Here is a 17,847-nt window from a genome sequence, read left to right as displayed (position 1 = left end):
AGGAAGTGCTAACAAAGTTTTGTGATGAGGTGTCATGCCTGCTCTGGCCAAAGGGCCAGCAGGGGGTCGTTACTGTGTTTTGTCCAGAGTGAATTTCATAGATAAGCGCAAATTTTGTTAACTTTGCAATGCATGTAAATCCATGTGTGTGTAAATAGAGTATATCCTGATGCTAAAATAGCCTGTGTCTGAAATGTATAAAAGGCACTGTCTTGTATTTGAAATGTGTTCTTCTGATTTTCATCTGACCTGATCACACTGGTATCTTCCACCAGTGTGTGAGAGTAAATAAACATCTTGCTTCAAGACCTGCATGAAAACATCTTCAATATTGCTGTATTCCTGTGATCTACAGATTAGACCCTAAATCTACTCCGTTCGCCGGCTGTCTGAGGTTTGGACCAAAGCTTTGAGTACCACCGCTCTGCCCGCTATCCAGCAGCCCTGGTCAGTGCGATAGGCCAGGGGGAGATCCATCCACAGCAACCCTGATCTATCGTGAGAAGTCAGGTACACCAGCAATGAGGTACGCTAGCAGCGTCAACTACCTGGAAGAAACCCGGTTCTGGATGTCGGCATAGGAGTCCAGTGGTGGCAGCCTTTGTAAGCCCCTCCTACTGCGGAAAGAGGGTGCATTTGGGATAACGAAAGGGAACGGTTGCAAAGTAAGCCCAGCTGGTTCCCAGTAACAACAGATAGGGTGGCATAGGCGGTCCATCCTGTCACCCTCCCCCCTTCACAAACACATTATGCCGACGTGACTCCCACCACACACACATTCATACATTATGCTGACGTGCCTCCCGCCACAAACATTATGCCGACGTGCCCCCCCCACACACACACACACACACACATTATGCAGACGTGCCCCCCCTCACACACACATTATGCCAACTTGGCCCCTCCCACCTCACACACATTATGCCGACGTGCCCCACCCTCACACACACACACATTATGCCGACGTGCCCCCCCCCGCACACACACACACACATTATGCCGACGTCCCCCCCACACGCATTATGCTGACGTGCCCCCCCTCACACACACACGCGCATTATGCCGACGTGCCCCCCCTCACACACACACGCGCATTATGCCGACGTGCCCCCCCCCTCACACACGCGCATTATGCCGAGGTGCCCCCCCCTCACACACGCGCATTATGCCGACGTTTCCCCCCCTCACACACACGCGCATTATGCCGACGTTTCCCCCCCCCTCACACACACGCGCATTATGCCGAGGTGCCCCCCCCTCACACACGCGCATTATGCCGACGTTTCCCCCCCTCACACACACGCGCATTATGCCGACGTTTCCCCCCCCCTCACACACACGCGCATTATGCCGACGTTTCCCCCCCTCACACACACGCGCATTATGCCGACGCGCCCCTCCCTCACACACGCATTATGCCGACGCGCCCCTCCCTCACACACGCATTATGCCGACGCGCCCCTCCCTCACACACGCATTATGCCGACGCGCCCCTCCCTCACACACGCATTATGCCGACGCGCCCCTCCCTCACACACGCATTATGCCGACGCGCCCCTCCCTCACACACGCATTATGCCGACGCGCCCCTCCCTCACACACGCATTATGCCGACGCGCCCCTCCCTCACACACGCATTATGCCGACGCTCCCCTCCCTCACACACGCATTATGCCGACGCTCCCCTCCCTCACACACGCATTATGCCGACGCGCCCCTCCCTCACACACGCATTATGCCGACGCGCCCCTCCCTCACACACGCATTATGCCGACGTGCACCCCCGTCACACGCATTATGCCGACGTGCCCCTCCCTCACACACGCATTATGCCAACGTGCCCCTCCCTCACACACGCATTATGCCGACGTGCCCCTCCCTCACACACGCATTATGCCGACGTGCCCCCCCTCACACACGCATTATGCCGACGTGCCCCTCCCTCACACACGCATTATGCCGACGTGCCCCTCCCTCACACACGCATTATGCCGACGTGCACCCCCGTCACACGCATTATGCCGACGTGCCCTCCCTCACACATTATGCCGACGTGACCCCCCTCACACATTATGCCGACGTGACCCCCCCTCACACACGCGTTATGCAGACATGCCCCTCCCTCACACACGCGTTATGCCGACATCCCCCCCCACACACGCATTATGCCGACGTGCCCCCCTACACACACGCATTATGCCGACGTGCCCCCACCCCTACACACACACGCATTATGCCGACGTGCCCCCACCCCTACACACACGCATTATGCAGACGTGCGCCCCCCTCACACGCATTGTGCCGACGTGCCCCCCCCTCACACACACACGCATTGTGCCGACGTGCCCCCCCCCTCACACACGCATTGTGCCGACGTGCCCCCCCCTCACACATTATGCCGACGTGCCCCCCCCTCACACATTATGCCGATGTGCCCCCCCTCACACATTATGCCGACGTGCCCCCCCTCACACACACACGCATTATGCCGACGTGCCCCCCCCCTCACACACGCATTATGCAGACGTGCCCCCCCTCACACTTTATGCCGACGTGGCCACCCCCTCACACATTATGCCCCGCCCCCTCACACACGCATTATGCCGACGTGCCCCCCCTCACACACGCATTACGCCGACGTGCCCCCCCCTCACACACGCATTACGCCGACCCCCCCCCCACACGCATTATGCCGACGTGCCCCCCCTTACACACACGCATTATGCCGACGTGCCCCCCCTTACACACACGCATTATGCCGACGTGCCCCCCCTACACACACGCATTATGCCGACGTGCCCCCCCCTACACACGCATTATGCCGACGTGCCCCCCCCTCACACACACACATTATGCCGACGTGCCCCCCCTCACACACACACGCATTATGCAGACATGCCCCCCCCACACACACACGTATTATGCCGACGTGCCCCCCCTCACACACATTATGCCGATGTTCCCCCCCCTCACACACATTATGCCGTCGTGCTCCCCCTCACACACATTATGCCGATGTGCCCCCCCCCCCCCCTCACACACAACATTATGCCGACGTGGCACCCCCCCACACCCATTATGCCGACGTGCCCTCCCCTCACTCATTATGCCAATGTGCCCCCCCTCACACACATTACGCTGACGTGCGCGCCCCCGCTTGGTTGCTGGTCCCAGAAGAGGGGTCAGCCACCAAGCAAGAGAGACTTGGGCCTCTCTTTACACCGACCCAAAAAAGACTTTGTCTGTCCGGCCGGGGGGCATATGCCCCTCTGCCCCATGGCCTAACCCGCCACTGACGAGCCCTGCTACAAGGGATTCTGGTATTCTAAAGTGATCATTTTGTAACTCAAAAGTTTAATACTGCATATTTGTAAAACACTGCAAAGAATAATAAAAAAAAACAAAAAAAACAAAACGTAAAAACAGTCAACGGAAACTCCTCCACTTAGCCTAAAATGAGAGAAAAATCAATTGACCACGAATGTCAAAAACTGCTCAACAAATTAAAAGTATTTTCCATTGCTAGCCACTATATGACATGCAATACTATTTGATTTGGCCACAATAGAGATTAAGCCTTTAATGATAATTGGAAGAAAAAAAAAAAAAAATGTATGTATGGATTGCAGCCCATGTGGCCACGTCTTTAACTATTCCAGCATTGGTCCTACAGGAGTTCCATAAGACCACTGCTTTTACAGTGAATGACACGACCACAGAGGCCTCGATCAATACTACCTAGCTGGACAGATGCCAGTGCAAGACACTGAATGGTAAACATTTTTTTTTATCAGTATACGGCTCCTGTAGGATTCAAATAATAGGACCCTGCCCAGTTGCTACAGAGAAGGATACAGCAAAGTGAAAACAAGCCCTTTTGTTGGCAATAAAACCCATTTTGTCCTGTGATAAAAAAAAAAAGCCAGAGCCCTACACCTAAAACAACCTTTTAGAAAGGGGCCAGTGCTGTGTCCAGCAGGCCAAAATTTGACAAGTGCAATTTTATAAGTGCTGTAGACACTCTGAAATGGAACAAACAGCATACAAAAAGAATTGCAATGCATGCAGGGGCATATGTGAACACAAATAGTTGCAAACATAGAATAGGTTTTACACAGGTGTCTGCATTGAGCACCATTTAAATTGTAGTTGGTAGCCTTATGTCTTGGCCTGAATCCATAGAAAGGGTACCCGTTACTGTGATTCACACTTCATTATGCTGTTTTACCTGTAACCTGTGGAAAATGATAATTCAAGCGATTGAAAGAAAAGGGAAACCCCCCCCCCCCCCCGACTATACTTTTAAAGTCCAATGTTCAGTAGCAGACTCAGTCTGCAGAGTGTCAGTCAAACAAAAAAAAGACAACAGTATATGTACACATATCAGTGTTGCAGGCACAATTCCCAAAGTGAAACTCCTGCAGAGCATATGGAAGGATGTTGCCCACTGGTATTAAATGTTACTTATCCTCATGGATCATCCATCTACGGACGCTGACTTTCCCAGATGCATAAATGTAGAAAAATATTGCTGTTGAGTGAATAGAAAACATACAGTACTGATACTTGGTAGAGTTAGACTGCGAAGAGGTTAAGTTGGTGGAGGACAGCTTGCAGGTGATGGTCATAGAAAACAAAAGATGCATTAAAGAAAACAGACTGAGCAGAGTCTGAGGAAAACAAGAATAGAATAGTCAGTTCACTGAGGCCAATAGATGAGGTTAGAGAAAGTAGTTTGTTAGCAAAAAAAGAATGTGGATAATCAAAATGGTAGTTGAAATCACACATGATGATGGTCGGGTTGTCAGAGAATAAGTAGTAAGGGAGTCAGGCTGAGAAATGTTCAAGGAAATGTAGATGTGGTCCAGGGGAACAATAAATCACAGTAACATGCATAGAGAGGAGGTTGAATATATTGATAATATGTACATAACTGGATAGTATGTTCAGTAATGTTCACTTTGCAAAAGCTTAACAAGCAGAAATCTGCAAATTATTACATCATGGCTAGCACCAAACTCCACTAGTATGCCTACATAAGACCTACACCAGGGAAATTATTTGGGGACCAATGCAAGGCACAGCATTTTCTAAAAGCCACATACTTGGTAATCAAGTCAGCATTATTGAGATAATGCAGGATCCCTTTTTGCCAAAAACATAGTTAATGTGAAGACTCCCAGAAAATTTAGGTATATATAACTGTGTCCCAAAGAAACCATCACAAGGACATGATGTGACCACTGTAGTTTAAGACTATTAAACTGTTTGGTTTATTCACGGATAGAAAACAACAGTGACTCTCAAAGCTGTCAAGCTGATTAACAACTATGTCCTTTTATCAGAAATGTGCCCAAAACTGTGCCTGATATTTCAGATATAGTCTGACGAGTGACTAAAATAGAGGTACAATTAAGTTTGCATCACATCATCTATTTCTTTTTATGCATCACATGATTTTAGCAGCCTTAGCAGCATTGTCATTTATTTGCCATTCAGTGCCATTTTTCCCCTAACTACAGTATTCCAATCTTATGTATCTCCAATTTTAACCATATTGAATGCTTTTAAAAAATCTGAACTATCATATCCACTGCCCAACCTAGATCCAGCTTACACCTTCCCTATTTATTTAAAGGTATTCTAAGGAACACTTATTTTATAATTTATCCAAGTGATTTTAGGCTTGCTGGCCTCTAATTATCTGGCTGTTTTTGAAACTTTATAAATATTGGTACATTTACTTATGCCAGTCATGTGGTAGTTAAAGTAAATGATCTCTTACAAGCACATTTCTTAGCATCATTCCCTCTCCTTTGACTACAATGGCAGCCCTAATGAATGGGTTAACTCCATGGGCAAAGGCAGGGAAAAGAAAAGCAAGCATGGATCAGGAGCCTGCTCCCGAGAAGCCAAAGAGCACCTGTCCAAGTTAAAGCCCTAGGTGAAGGTGTATTTTTGGGGTCTCTATTAAAATAGCTAGTTACAATTACTTCTGCAGTTCCACTCCTGAACCTGTGGGGAAAAAAAAAAAAAGACCAGAAAAACTCATAATAGGGCTTGTAGAGCACATGACAAGGAGCTATCCGGCTAACGGCGAATTATGCAGAGACTTTATGTATTGACTGGGAAAGCAGTAAAGAACCAGCCCCCAGAACAATTTGAATAATTTAATGATGAAGCCCTTTCTGAATAGTGAAGCAGTTAAGTGGAATACAATTCCAAAAGTGGATGTAGTTGTAGACAATTTTTCAGCCAAAATTACTATTCCACTGTAAGATGAAGGTTCAGTATATCTCATCACTTACCACGTGATCTTCAAAGGTCTTCTTCCTCATCAATATCTTATCAACACTGCACACAAACCAGGAGATCGTATCCTAAGCAGTTTTGGAGTAATACATCTAAACCACCTTTTTGCCCTTCAGGGGCAAAGGAGGATTTAGACCAAACTGCCATAAGGAGACATTTAAGTAAAGTCCAGAAATCCTTCCTCCCCAATGAGTCTTGAGGCGCTTAGCAGTAGTCTACAGATGTTGATGTAAAATACTTTAGTTTCCATTATTTAGAGAGGCACCGGCTTCTATTACAATAATTTTCTAGTAGAGAAGCAATCAGGAGTTTTCAGACAATTTTGAAATTAAGGATCGACCACTTTGTGTAGACAAAGCATTTTTGGATGGAGTCACTAAGTTCTATTATCAAGAGAGAAAGGAGATATTTTGTTATTAATAGATTGACAAGACGCATATCACACATTTCAGTGACAGCACAACCCCATTGTTTTCACAGAATTTTTTGTTCAGCTACACCGGAGGGAGGTGTTGCAACTCCCTAAATTAAATAGATAAAAAAAACACGTAGTAGAAAATGCTAAAAGTGATATGTACTATTAATAAATGTCTACCTAGCCTAATACTTAGTGTAGACAAAATAAGGCCTATACCAAATACATGTTAAATTAAATTTACAATGAATTACTCATAAACAACAGAATTCATACTCTGGGATTTGTCAATTCAACAGATTCATTTTTATTTGTTTTGTTTACAATAAACCCCTCTGGTGGTGTTATTGATGCCTCCAAGTGGCTGTATGTGGGGCTCAGCACTGGGGCCCAGAGGAGACACATCAGAATGTTGCTTAGCAACAAGGCTGGTATGGGAGTTTGCAGTTGGTGTAAGACAGTTAGTGCCAAGACCTGGCAGGAGGAGTGAGGTCTGGTTGTTTAGAAGGGGTAATCGCTCACTGTATTAGGTGGAGCACCAGACCTTCAGGGATGGAAAGCCCTCTGAATAAGGACTAGAGAGAGTCCTGTGAGAGATAGGGGAATAGCAGTGCAGAGCAGTGTGGCTGCATGTAAGAGATAGAGAACCTCTGGAGAGGGTTAGAGTAGAAGTGCTACAAGGAGCAGTAAGCTACAGTTCAGAATTACACAGTGAGTGAACACTGCTGTGAGTGAGAAATATGAGCTATAAAGACACCATTTTAAATGTGACCTCCCAATTAATATGCAGCAGGAGATGTATATAGGAACTGTACGTGTTTACTTGATCACAGCAACAGTTTAAGAATGTGCTGGAGTGAAGGGGAGTGTAAAGAGTTTATTTTGCAATATAGGGATGGTCTTGTGCCCAAATTGAGACATCTGACTGCACTGCACCACCAAGTTACATCACCTGTGTCCCAACATCTTTAAAGAGACTATAAAAATAAACTGCATGTGCAGGGACCCTCTGGTCATTTACCTACACACCAGGAGCTAGCCAGGGCTGAGAAGGAGGAGTACTGTCTAACCCAGTGGTTCCCAAACTTTCTCAGTTCGATGCACCCTTAGGGTCTCCAAAACATTTTTTTCAAGGAACCCCTAAGTCCAAATAATTACGTGGTAGTCCCAATTTTTAAGTATTTGGGTCAAAATAACGTAATAAGTATTTTGGTCAGGACAGAGATACTTATTAAGTTGTTTGCAAAACGAATACACATAAATCCAACGAAAATTGAGAAAAAAAGATATTTATTTCAAAACAACAATTTACAGCACTCATTAACACTCAAACAAACTAAAACAACAATACGTACAAAAATGTTGTACATTTTTGTTGCCCCTGTTAAAGTTGCCCTCTGTTGCCCCTGTTTTTGTACCCATCTGTGACCCCTGTTGCCCCTGTTTTTGTACCCATCTGTGACCCCTGCTGCCCCTGTTTTTGTACCCATCTGTGACCCCTGTTGCTGTACCCATCTGTGACCTCTGTTGCCCCTGTTTTTGTACCCATCTGTGACCTCTGTGCCCGTTTTTGTACCCATTTGTAACCTCTGTTGCCCATTTTTGTACCCATCTGTGACCTCTGTTGCCCATTTTTGTACCCATCTGGGACCTCTGTTGCCCCTGTTTTTGTCCCCATCTGGGACCTCTGTTGCCCCTGTTTTTGTCCCCATCTGGGACCTCTGTTGCCCCTGTTTTTGTCCCCATCTGGGGCCTCTGTTGCCCCATGAAGAATCACTTCTGTTTTGTTTTGCTCTGCCCCTTTCAACTTCCATTTTTTATTCTTACCTTTTACTTGCCTTTCTTTCTTCTGTACTGTTTTATTCTGTCTTCTTCTGTTCTTTTCTTCTGTCACTCCTCGCTGCACTGCTCTTCATTAAAAATATTTTTAAGGAAGAGCAGTGCAGGGAGGAGTTTTTTTTCTGATGGCGATTTTTTGTTTTTTATCTGACGGCCAGACTGACAGCTGACGACCAAGCGGGGGGGGGGGAGGGTGGCAGGCAGAGGGGAGCGCTCAGCGTTCCCCCACCTTGCCCACCCAAGGCAGCTCACCGCTGGCCCGCGGCACCCCTGTGACCTCGCTGCGACTCCCTGGCGCACAGTTTGGGAAACTCCGGTCTAACCTGTGCACCTCAACACTACACATTGTGAGAAGGGCTTACAAACAGTTAAAAGCAACTAACAATGCAATGCAAACTATGCAAATAACACAGCTATAGTTATCAACCAGAAATCTAAAAAAAAGTAGTAGATTTGAGGACTTACATGATCCATATTGATGAGTATCAATATACCCGCATCTATGAATTATTTTAAATTTAATATGTACCGGATAGTCCTCATGGCTGCTGTCAAGAAGCAAGGGTTTACAGTCTGGCCCTAACTGGACAATATCCTTGTGATAAGAAAATCAAAGGATATTGTACAAACAAGGACAACCAAGGTGATCTCTTTTCTTCAGGAACACAGATAGATCATAAATATGACAGTCATCTTACACCTTCATAACAAATACGATACCTAGGAGTCCAGAAAGATACATTAAGAGTATCTAAAAAGTGTCACTGCCAGAGGAATGACTGTGCAGAATATGACAATTGACACATCAGATTCAGACATAGGAGCAACATTCAATTAAGAACTGTCTCAGGCAACTGAGGATGTTTTATTGCACATGAGAAAACCTCAATTGGAATTACTCGACCATTGGCATCACAATTAACAACTCTAAACAATGGAATCAGTCTTACCAAGAGTGCCAGCAATTCTTCATCTAAACCCAGGTACGCTCGCCTTGATAGGCTGGATATTGAGCAGTCGTTGCTCAAGCATAAAGAAGTGTCTGATAGAGTAAATCAATTGTTCCTGAACATCAGAAAACAAAATTAAGTCATAATTTATTACAGGATTTGGAAGAAATTAATCTTGTGATGCAAACACAAATCAATTAATCCAGTCTTCATGAGCATCCCACAGGTGCTGGATTTTCAAGAAGTCCTAGACAGGTCGGTCTCTCTCAAAACATTGAACGTCCAGTTCTCAACACATAGCATCAGTTTGTACACAAGACTGGTATCAGACGTTCTTGTATCACAATTTTTGAGGCAGTAAAGAGAAGTCAGCCTTGTATGAGACTTGGCACTATGGGATCTTAATCTTATAGGCCATAGTGATAAATCCATTTGAACTGCTATACAATAATCCCCATAAGTGACTCACACTCAAAGTGTTGTTCCTAGTGGCAATTATGTCCGTTAGAAGAATAAAGAAAGATCAGTGAAAATCATTACACAGCCCTATAAGGGGAATACTCATAAGGTGTCAAAGTTCCTAAGGGCACCTTCACCAGAGCAGTGGTAACCTCTTGGGCGAGCAAAGTGCATGCCTCAGTGAATCAGATCTGTAAAGCAACAGGGTAGTTATCACTACATACCTTCTCCAGACATTATGTTTTCTATAGGATGTCATTCAGAGATGCACAGTGTGGAAGAAAGTTATCGAAAACAATGGATCCATAAAATTTTACTTGCATCACGTTTTGGCGTTCCTTTATTATTTTGACCCATCCTATATTGATATCCTTGAATCCAAAGAGAAATGAAACAAATTATGTTAACCTATTAATTTTGTTTCCTTGTAGAACTCTATGGCAACTCCAATACTACCACCTGTGTTGTTGGCTTATATATTAGGAAGAGGAGTCACATAATATTCCCTCTGGAGGAGTCTAACTGTTTCTGCACAGCTGATCAATGAATCTATTCATTAGCGCTGCCATGGAGGAACAAAATTAAAAGATACACATAATTTGTTTATTTGTCCATTATGAACATTGTTGAAAAGGATGTATTAAAGAGTTCAGCTTCATTATAAACTCCCTCTGACCAATTTGCCCTGTCTTAGTGACCCAATACTGTCAAATTAAATTTTTGTATGTATGTACTTGTACATTTTATTTTTTAGGATTAGACTTGCTTTCTCTAAAAAGCCAGTGTTCAGTTTATACTTTTGCTATCCTGTTTTCCATTTTACAGATCTTGTTACTCAATATCTCTTTAGTCCCTTTAAATTTTAACACTTTAAAAGTACTCTTTTATCCCTCCATCACTTTTAGTCATTTCTTAATATTGCAATTTCTAGCATTCTAGACATGTTCATTGGGCTTTACCATGCAAAACTATATATAGTGTGAAAAAGGAAGTGATGTCAAAACTTATATCAGGAAGTTTACAAATTCACCTCAATTCAAATATCCAGGCGAAGATTTAACAATACATGACCATTATTATTAATGCTGTTGATGGCTTCCCCAACAGTGAGGATAACAGGGACATGCAAGTTAGACAAAATAAAACAAAAAAAACAAAGGGTTGGGAGGGCCACTGACCAAATGGTTTAAATGGTGCAAAACATTTTTAGCTGTGCAGAATACTGTATAACATTATATATAATTGACATTTAAATGAACAAAGTGGATATAAGGTCTCTTTAAATATAGTGTACACTTACCTTAAATATGTTCTGCATAAATGTATCTAAACTGGGACTCAAGACAACCTACAGTATGTAATGTCAAATTCATACTGACCTTTTTTGGAGATCATTTAGAGATCTACCTTTACCACCAAGCACTACTTGATACTTAAAATACGTTTTTCCATGCAATAGTCAAAACCTCACCTCAGCATTAGGTGACAGTCAAGATGAACTCGTAAAAGATGTCATCCAAATACATATATACCTGAAAAGAAAAAGAAAAAAAAAAAAGAAAGAGAAAAATAACTATAAAAAAAAAAAAAAAAGTCTTTGACCAGTCAATGAGCTAAAGAGATGTAAAAGAAGGAAACATGCTTTTAAAGTCTACCAGTCATCCTTAAATATCTGGCCTGATTGTAATAATCAGGTTCTATTATTGTTATTTATAATTATAATAATTATAATAATTATTTATAATAATTATTATTATTTATAATAATAATCATTTATCATAATAATTTATAATAAATTATTATTAATAATAATAATAATAATAATAATAATAATAATAATAATAATAATAATAATAATAATATTAGTAACCACTGTCAGTGAAAGCCACAGGTTCATTGATGTGAAACCACCACCTTTGGATTCCAGCCACTAAGTCAGCATTAGCAGACTTAGTGGCTTAGTAGCATTGTGAAATCACATGATTTTGTCTGTTTCTGAAAGTGCAAGCATCTGCATTTACAGAAGGTTTAAGAAAAGTAAATTATAAAAAAAAAAAAAAATCCAAGACCAACAGCCAAAACTAGATGGCATGGCAGCAGTGGAATGTTTCAACTTACCCAGGCAGGATGCTAAGCTTTTGACAAAGAAAGAACTCACAGATATTAGATGTTACCACCTGAATGCCTTCTGCTTTTGCTAGACATTTTATTTCAAAGTTGATGCATAGAATGTTCTAAAACAAGCTGTGTTCAAACATTAATCTGCACATGCACAGATTGAAGACTACTAGATAATTATGTGAAACACAAAATATCTGTTTCAGAGTATCCTAGAATCAGTACAGGACTGAGCCAGTAAATTGTTTTCTCAAGGACACCAATTTCAAGTTTGACCACATTTAATGTTTCCGGTGTCTCATGATTAACCTATACACTGCCAACACATGTAACACTGACTTTTAATGTTATTTCCAACAAACTAGCTGAATGGTCATTTAAGTTTACAACTATTGAGGAGGGTGCTGTACAGTCCGCAATACAAATAAAAACTCCACTAGCCACATCATACAAATACATATTGTGGCTGGATCACGTAGAAATAACTTATTGTAGATATTTATTTCAATTAGGGGCACAGTATGCCATGTAGGAGGAAATTTGCTTTTCGAACTTCTGAAGGCAAGGAAATCATGCTAATAAAGTTTTTACATCTCAGAAGTGACCAACATATCTTTCTAGTCTGAATGCAGAGCAGGAGGTCATTACCTTTCTTTCCTGTGTAGTTTTTCATCCTGTATCTTAAAACCATTCTGAATAATGCAACCAGCAAGTAATTTAGAAAATCACAGATTGATGTGAACTGAAGTTAAATTGTGTTCAATGCAAGATAGAGAAAATATTACATTCTGATGGTAAACAATCAATGTAATATCTCAGACATTGTGGTAGCAGCTCAGAAGGGGGCTGGATTACCCTCTGCCAACATGTGTGTCAGAATCTGTATGAAAAGAGCCCTGTTTGACCAGGTTATGGACTATTCCATCTGGACGATCACTAGTACCACTAAACTAGTGTGGAAAGGTCCTTATCAGGACTATTGAGCAATAAAACATCACTGCTTCAAGATTCTGCTCGAGACTATTATCTGATGTATCCTGTGACCAACAGATAACAGCTTATACTCTAATCCGTTCCCTGGCTGTCCTGTGTCGAACTCCATGTCTGTGTCAGCGCTCTGCCCACAGCAGAGGTACTGCAACATCTATACCAGCTACACAGAGGCGGTTCTAGGTGCTTTTGAAGGAGCCTGGTGGTGACAGCCGACTTCTCCTACAGTTATTGCACAATTAGCATTTGCAGTCAGCGAGTGTCTGATGGTACGGTGACACCAGTAGGAGTGGTTAGTAACAGTCGGTTACTGACAGTGACAAAGAAACCCACATAAACTGTGCAGGAACAACATTACTTCAATCTTCAGATCAGGTGGCGAAGTTAGCCCATTCGGTCATACAGTAGGTGGAGAACAAACAATTGCATTAGTATGTAATGTGGAAAAATAGCAATTACATCAGAAGATGCAAAACATAAAGAAACCTCCCCAAGAGGATAAAGAGGTGATGGAAGGAAGAGTGCTGCTAGTGAGAGCTAAAATACCAGAGGGACAGATAACAAATGGAGACGATAGGTGTGGTGGGAAAAAAGTTTATCAGGCACGTAGAGCAGGAGGAATAAGTTAACTTAATAGAGGGTGGGGTGGGAGCACTTGATTGGAATTGGAGGTTGGGGTATAGTCTGGTTGATGGTTCCATAACATCTGATCCTCAGAGTATGGCTGAAGAATTTGCTAAATTTTATGAACACTTATCTGGCAGTCATAAGATTGACCACTCAAAGAGACAGATGATAGATTTCTTTAATTACATGTTGCTGAAATTGACCAGCTTGATTGCACTATTTTGACTCAGGAAATCTTAGCTGGAAAAACACATCAAAGGTCACTGAGCCGAGTGAATTTTGATACATAATAAAAGTTATCTATCCATTTTTATGTTGTATTTTACTTTTGCTTAAGTAAGCAAGATGTCTGTTACAAGGTTACAGAAAGAGCCTGTGAGAGGCATCATCATCATCACCATTTATTTATATAGCGCCACTGATTCCGCAGCGCAGCAGAGAACTCATTCACATCTGTCCCTGCCCCACTGGAGCGCACAGTCTAAATTCCCTGGTATAGACACACACACACACAGGTACAGACTAGGGTCAATTTTGATAGTAGCCAAGTAACCTACTAGTATGTTTTTGGAGTGTGGGAGGAAACCGGAGCACCCGGAGGAAACCCACGCAAACACAGGGAGAACAAACTCCACACAGATAAGGCCATGGTCGGGAATTGAACTTATGACCCCAGTGCTGTGAGGCAGAGGTGCTACCACTACGCCACCGTGCTGCCCCTGAGGAATTGTATGAAGTAGTTATGCAAATGAAACAGACAATCCTTTGAGCTAAAAAGATAAGCACAGGGCCAGTGAGACATATTTTGAAGATAGTTGCTTAAAGCTAGAAAGATGTAAATTTTGTTGCTAGTAACTTATTCAAAAGGCCACAATAACCGAGGGTGACAGGATGCACTGTTTATGCCACCCTGTCTGTTGTTGCTGGGAACCGGCTGGGCTTACTTTGCCACCATTCCCTTTCTGTATCCCAAATGCGCCCTCTCTAACCGCAGTAGGAGGGGCTTCACTGCCTCTCCAATTTGTTCCTATGGTCCTCAGGCTCTGCTGGTTTCAGAACTCTCTGTAAGATGAGGTCTGAAACCAGCATGTATGTGTACACACACACTATATATATATATATATATATATATATATATATATATATATATATATATATATATATATATATATATATATATATACACATACACACACACACACATACATACATACATACATACATACATACACACACCTCATGTCAGAATTGTGAATTGACGGAGGGGGCCAGCTGTATTTTGAGAACTCACTACAGCTCTACCAACAAAAACCTAACGAAGGACAGGCAAGTGCTAAATATTCTCTTTACTAGAGTATTTAGAATATTTTGCACATTGAACCACTAAAACACAGTGGAAAGATTAAGGAAGGAAGAAACCATATTTTCAGATGACAATAACCCTTATAAAGTTAACACAAAACAAGCAACTAACTGAAAAATGATAGAGAAGGTCCAATGTAGAAAATGTATGATCATGGATTTTGGTCCTAACTATTGTACTATCTATACATTTAATGGAGTTCATGTGAAGATATTACAGAGGCAAAATAATTTAGCTTGTAAACTGCAAGGTGAATAGGTGCACACCATGCTAGACAGCTGCTTCAAGAGGTAATAAAGTATAAGAGATAAACTATTTTCATAGTAAAGCAAATGAAGGGGTCAAATTATAATAAAAAATTTGACTAATTGGGCTTATGTACTTTTGAAAAAGTCCTTAGGATACATAATAAGCAGCAAAATATATTTAAGAATAATATAAGGATTTGCCTGACAAGCTTTTTTGACTCGGCAAAGCACTGATGAGAAGTAGGGAGCCATCCACTAAGATTGAACAAAAAGGGACTATACACTGTGAGGGTATTGATGGAATTCACAACCGACACACCTAGTAATGGCAGATGTTTTTGCTTTTTTTTGTAATCCATTTGATGCCTTTCTTACAGGCAATGGTATCAATGGTTATAACATGCATATTAAACAATTGTGATGATTGAATCAGACTTCGCCCAATTGCCATGTATAATGATAAGAAAATGATATCTGCGCTCTAATTTTCCATTTTAGGTGTAGTGATGAAATAAAATGCTCAGGAGCTGCTTAAAGCTAGATTGTCCAAACGGCATGTATACAAGATAGCTAGCAGTTAAATGTCTATTTGTCAGTGCCTCCAATTAGTCCAATGAATAAATAAATGTTCCTTAGAGATTGGTTGGATAAAATTGAAGTCTTAAACGGTATTCAAAACAGTTTAATCTTCCGACTTGATATGTTAAGGATTAAACAATTCAGAAAATCATGTTACTTTGTCCACACTTGGATAGATAAAAGTATTCTGTAGCTTGTCCACTATTTCCAGCAGTTTAATACCTCAAAAAAAGCCAAAAAAGAGAAGGATAAATGTCTTATCCAATGTGTCAGTGACTTGTAGCTTGAGGAAAAATTATACTCACGCTGGGATCGATGTTCTGGGACAGCTGCTGTTCCACTGGTACTATTTCTGTGCTTTCATGTGAGCGAGTACGCATGTAAAAGTTAATCTGGGAATTAGTTGAGGTAAATGCAATCTGTTTATTAGTATTACTATATACACACAGGTTAAAATGGCATATATACAAATTCCAGAAAGGAGTGATCGCTTAAAGCAGCAAAGTACTCGATGAAAGAAAAATAGTCCATGTTTTCCACTCCAAAACACAGGATTTTAGAGTAGCGGATAGTATCTTGTAGAAATTGTGCAAGAACTCATCTAACATGTTTCAGTTTACAATAAAAAATCCTTCCTCCTAGATTTTTATGCAAATGAAGGATCTCTGAATGTCTAGACTGACAAGGGACATAGGGTTCCTCCTGCGTAATCCTTTTGGTCAATAGTGATCTTGAACACATGGGGAGATTCAATTGCCGGCGATGGACACCGCACTGTGCACATTGCTGGCAATTATGATAGAAATCTCCAATCATCTTTCCTCGTACCTCTATGGGGTGCAAGGAAAAATACAAAGAAAAATGAGCGGAGATTACAGCCATAACATCGGCGCGAGGTGCCTCCGCGGATTGTTGCATGTCAAATTAGTGTCCCTCATGTATGGTTGTCAAACAGTAACTATGCTCAATCTGTAAGTAAGCTGGCTGATAAGCTGCTATGTACTGGTAGTAATTGTCTATTGATTGGTAGGCCATGATTATTAAAGTACATAATCCTAAACATCAATGACTGCCGTATGGATCTTTATAATAGACAGAGGTATATGTTGGTCAGAAGTAAAAATTGAAGTCTTTGAGCTGCTAATTTGTGTACATCTCTAGGGAACCTGTGCGCCCCAGATATAAATATCACCCTCACAGTCCTTATCCATATCACCTTGTTGGTATATTCATTGATGAATCCAGTGAACTAATAGCATTGTATCACTTCTTATACCGCCAAGGCAGCATACTGTAGAAAAGCATTACGCACTACTGGGGTATGTTCAATTCTGGATCTTATAATGTGTCACTTGATACCTTGCAAGCTATACTGTATCTTGTCAGTATACATGTGTAATGGAGTCTGACATTTATCCAAAAAGTACATAGATGTTATTTCAGTATGTATTGGGTACATTAGTACAGAATGACTGGCAATAACTGAAGAAGGTGGAGTCCATTGATTTAAAGTGTATATCTCTTTAGCCAATACCATCAAAAAAACAAGTTAGCATACTGACTTTATGATGCATGATATTGCCTGGTCAGTGCGTATTGTATCTGATAGGTGCACTCCGCTTGGCCTGTATTATGTGATTATGGACTGTACTTTTAGATTTATATTAAATCCTGCCATGTGGGTTTTAAGGAAATATTTGTTTTCACTCTGTGAGGTAAAATTGGCAGGTTACCTCCTTAGGTTTGTTTTGCCTTCCTCTGGATAAATACATTGGGGATTTATAGGAGGTTGAACCTAATTGACACAAGTCTTTCTTCAACGACACAACTATGTAGCTTTGATAGCTAGGCATGACTAGGTAACTTTTGCAAGTTTATGAGTTCTATGTTGGCAGAAAGGAGAATGGTAAAATAAACAGTACCCATCTGACTTCATGGTATTTG

At 42.0% G+C, this 17,847-nt stretch overlaps 1 protein-coding gene across 2 annotated transcripts in view; it reads right to left on the bottom strand.

Annotated features, from left to right (window-relative positions):
- LOC142107682 (uncharacterized protein ZSWIM9-like) overlaps window positions 1-17,847 on the bottom strand; it is a 49,186-nt gene that overhangs the window by 29,788 nt on the left and 1,551 nt on the right. Inside the window, exons 2-4 of one of the 2 annotated variants that reach the window (XM_075191254.1) lie at window positions 11,450-11,510; window positions 10,203-10,349; window positions 9,520-9,634 (exon numbers count right to left, since the gene is read on the bottom strand). In XM_075191254.1, the coding sequence (XP_075047355.1) occupies window positions 9,520-9,542 (23 nt within the window). In that variant the 5' untranslated portion in view covers window positions 9,543-9,634; window positions 10,203-10,349; window positions 11,450-11,510. The remainder of the gene's footprint in view (window positions 1-9,519; window positions 9,635-10,202; window positions 10,350-11,449; window positions 11,511-17,847) is intronic. The other variant, XM_075191255.1, reaches the window with a different exon arrangement.

The sequence above is a fragment of the Mixophyes fleayi genome, chromosome 11, assembly GCF_038048845.1.
Source record: "Mixophyes fleayi isolate aMixFle1 chromosome 11, aMixFle1.hap1, whole genome shotgun sequence".
In the NCBI taxonomy this organism is placed as follows: domain Eukaryota; kingdom Metazoa; phylum Chordata; class Amphibia; order Anura; family Limnodynastidae; genus Mixophyes; species Mixophyes fleayi.
This window is presented reverse-complemented; position numbering and strand designations above follow the sequence as displayed.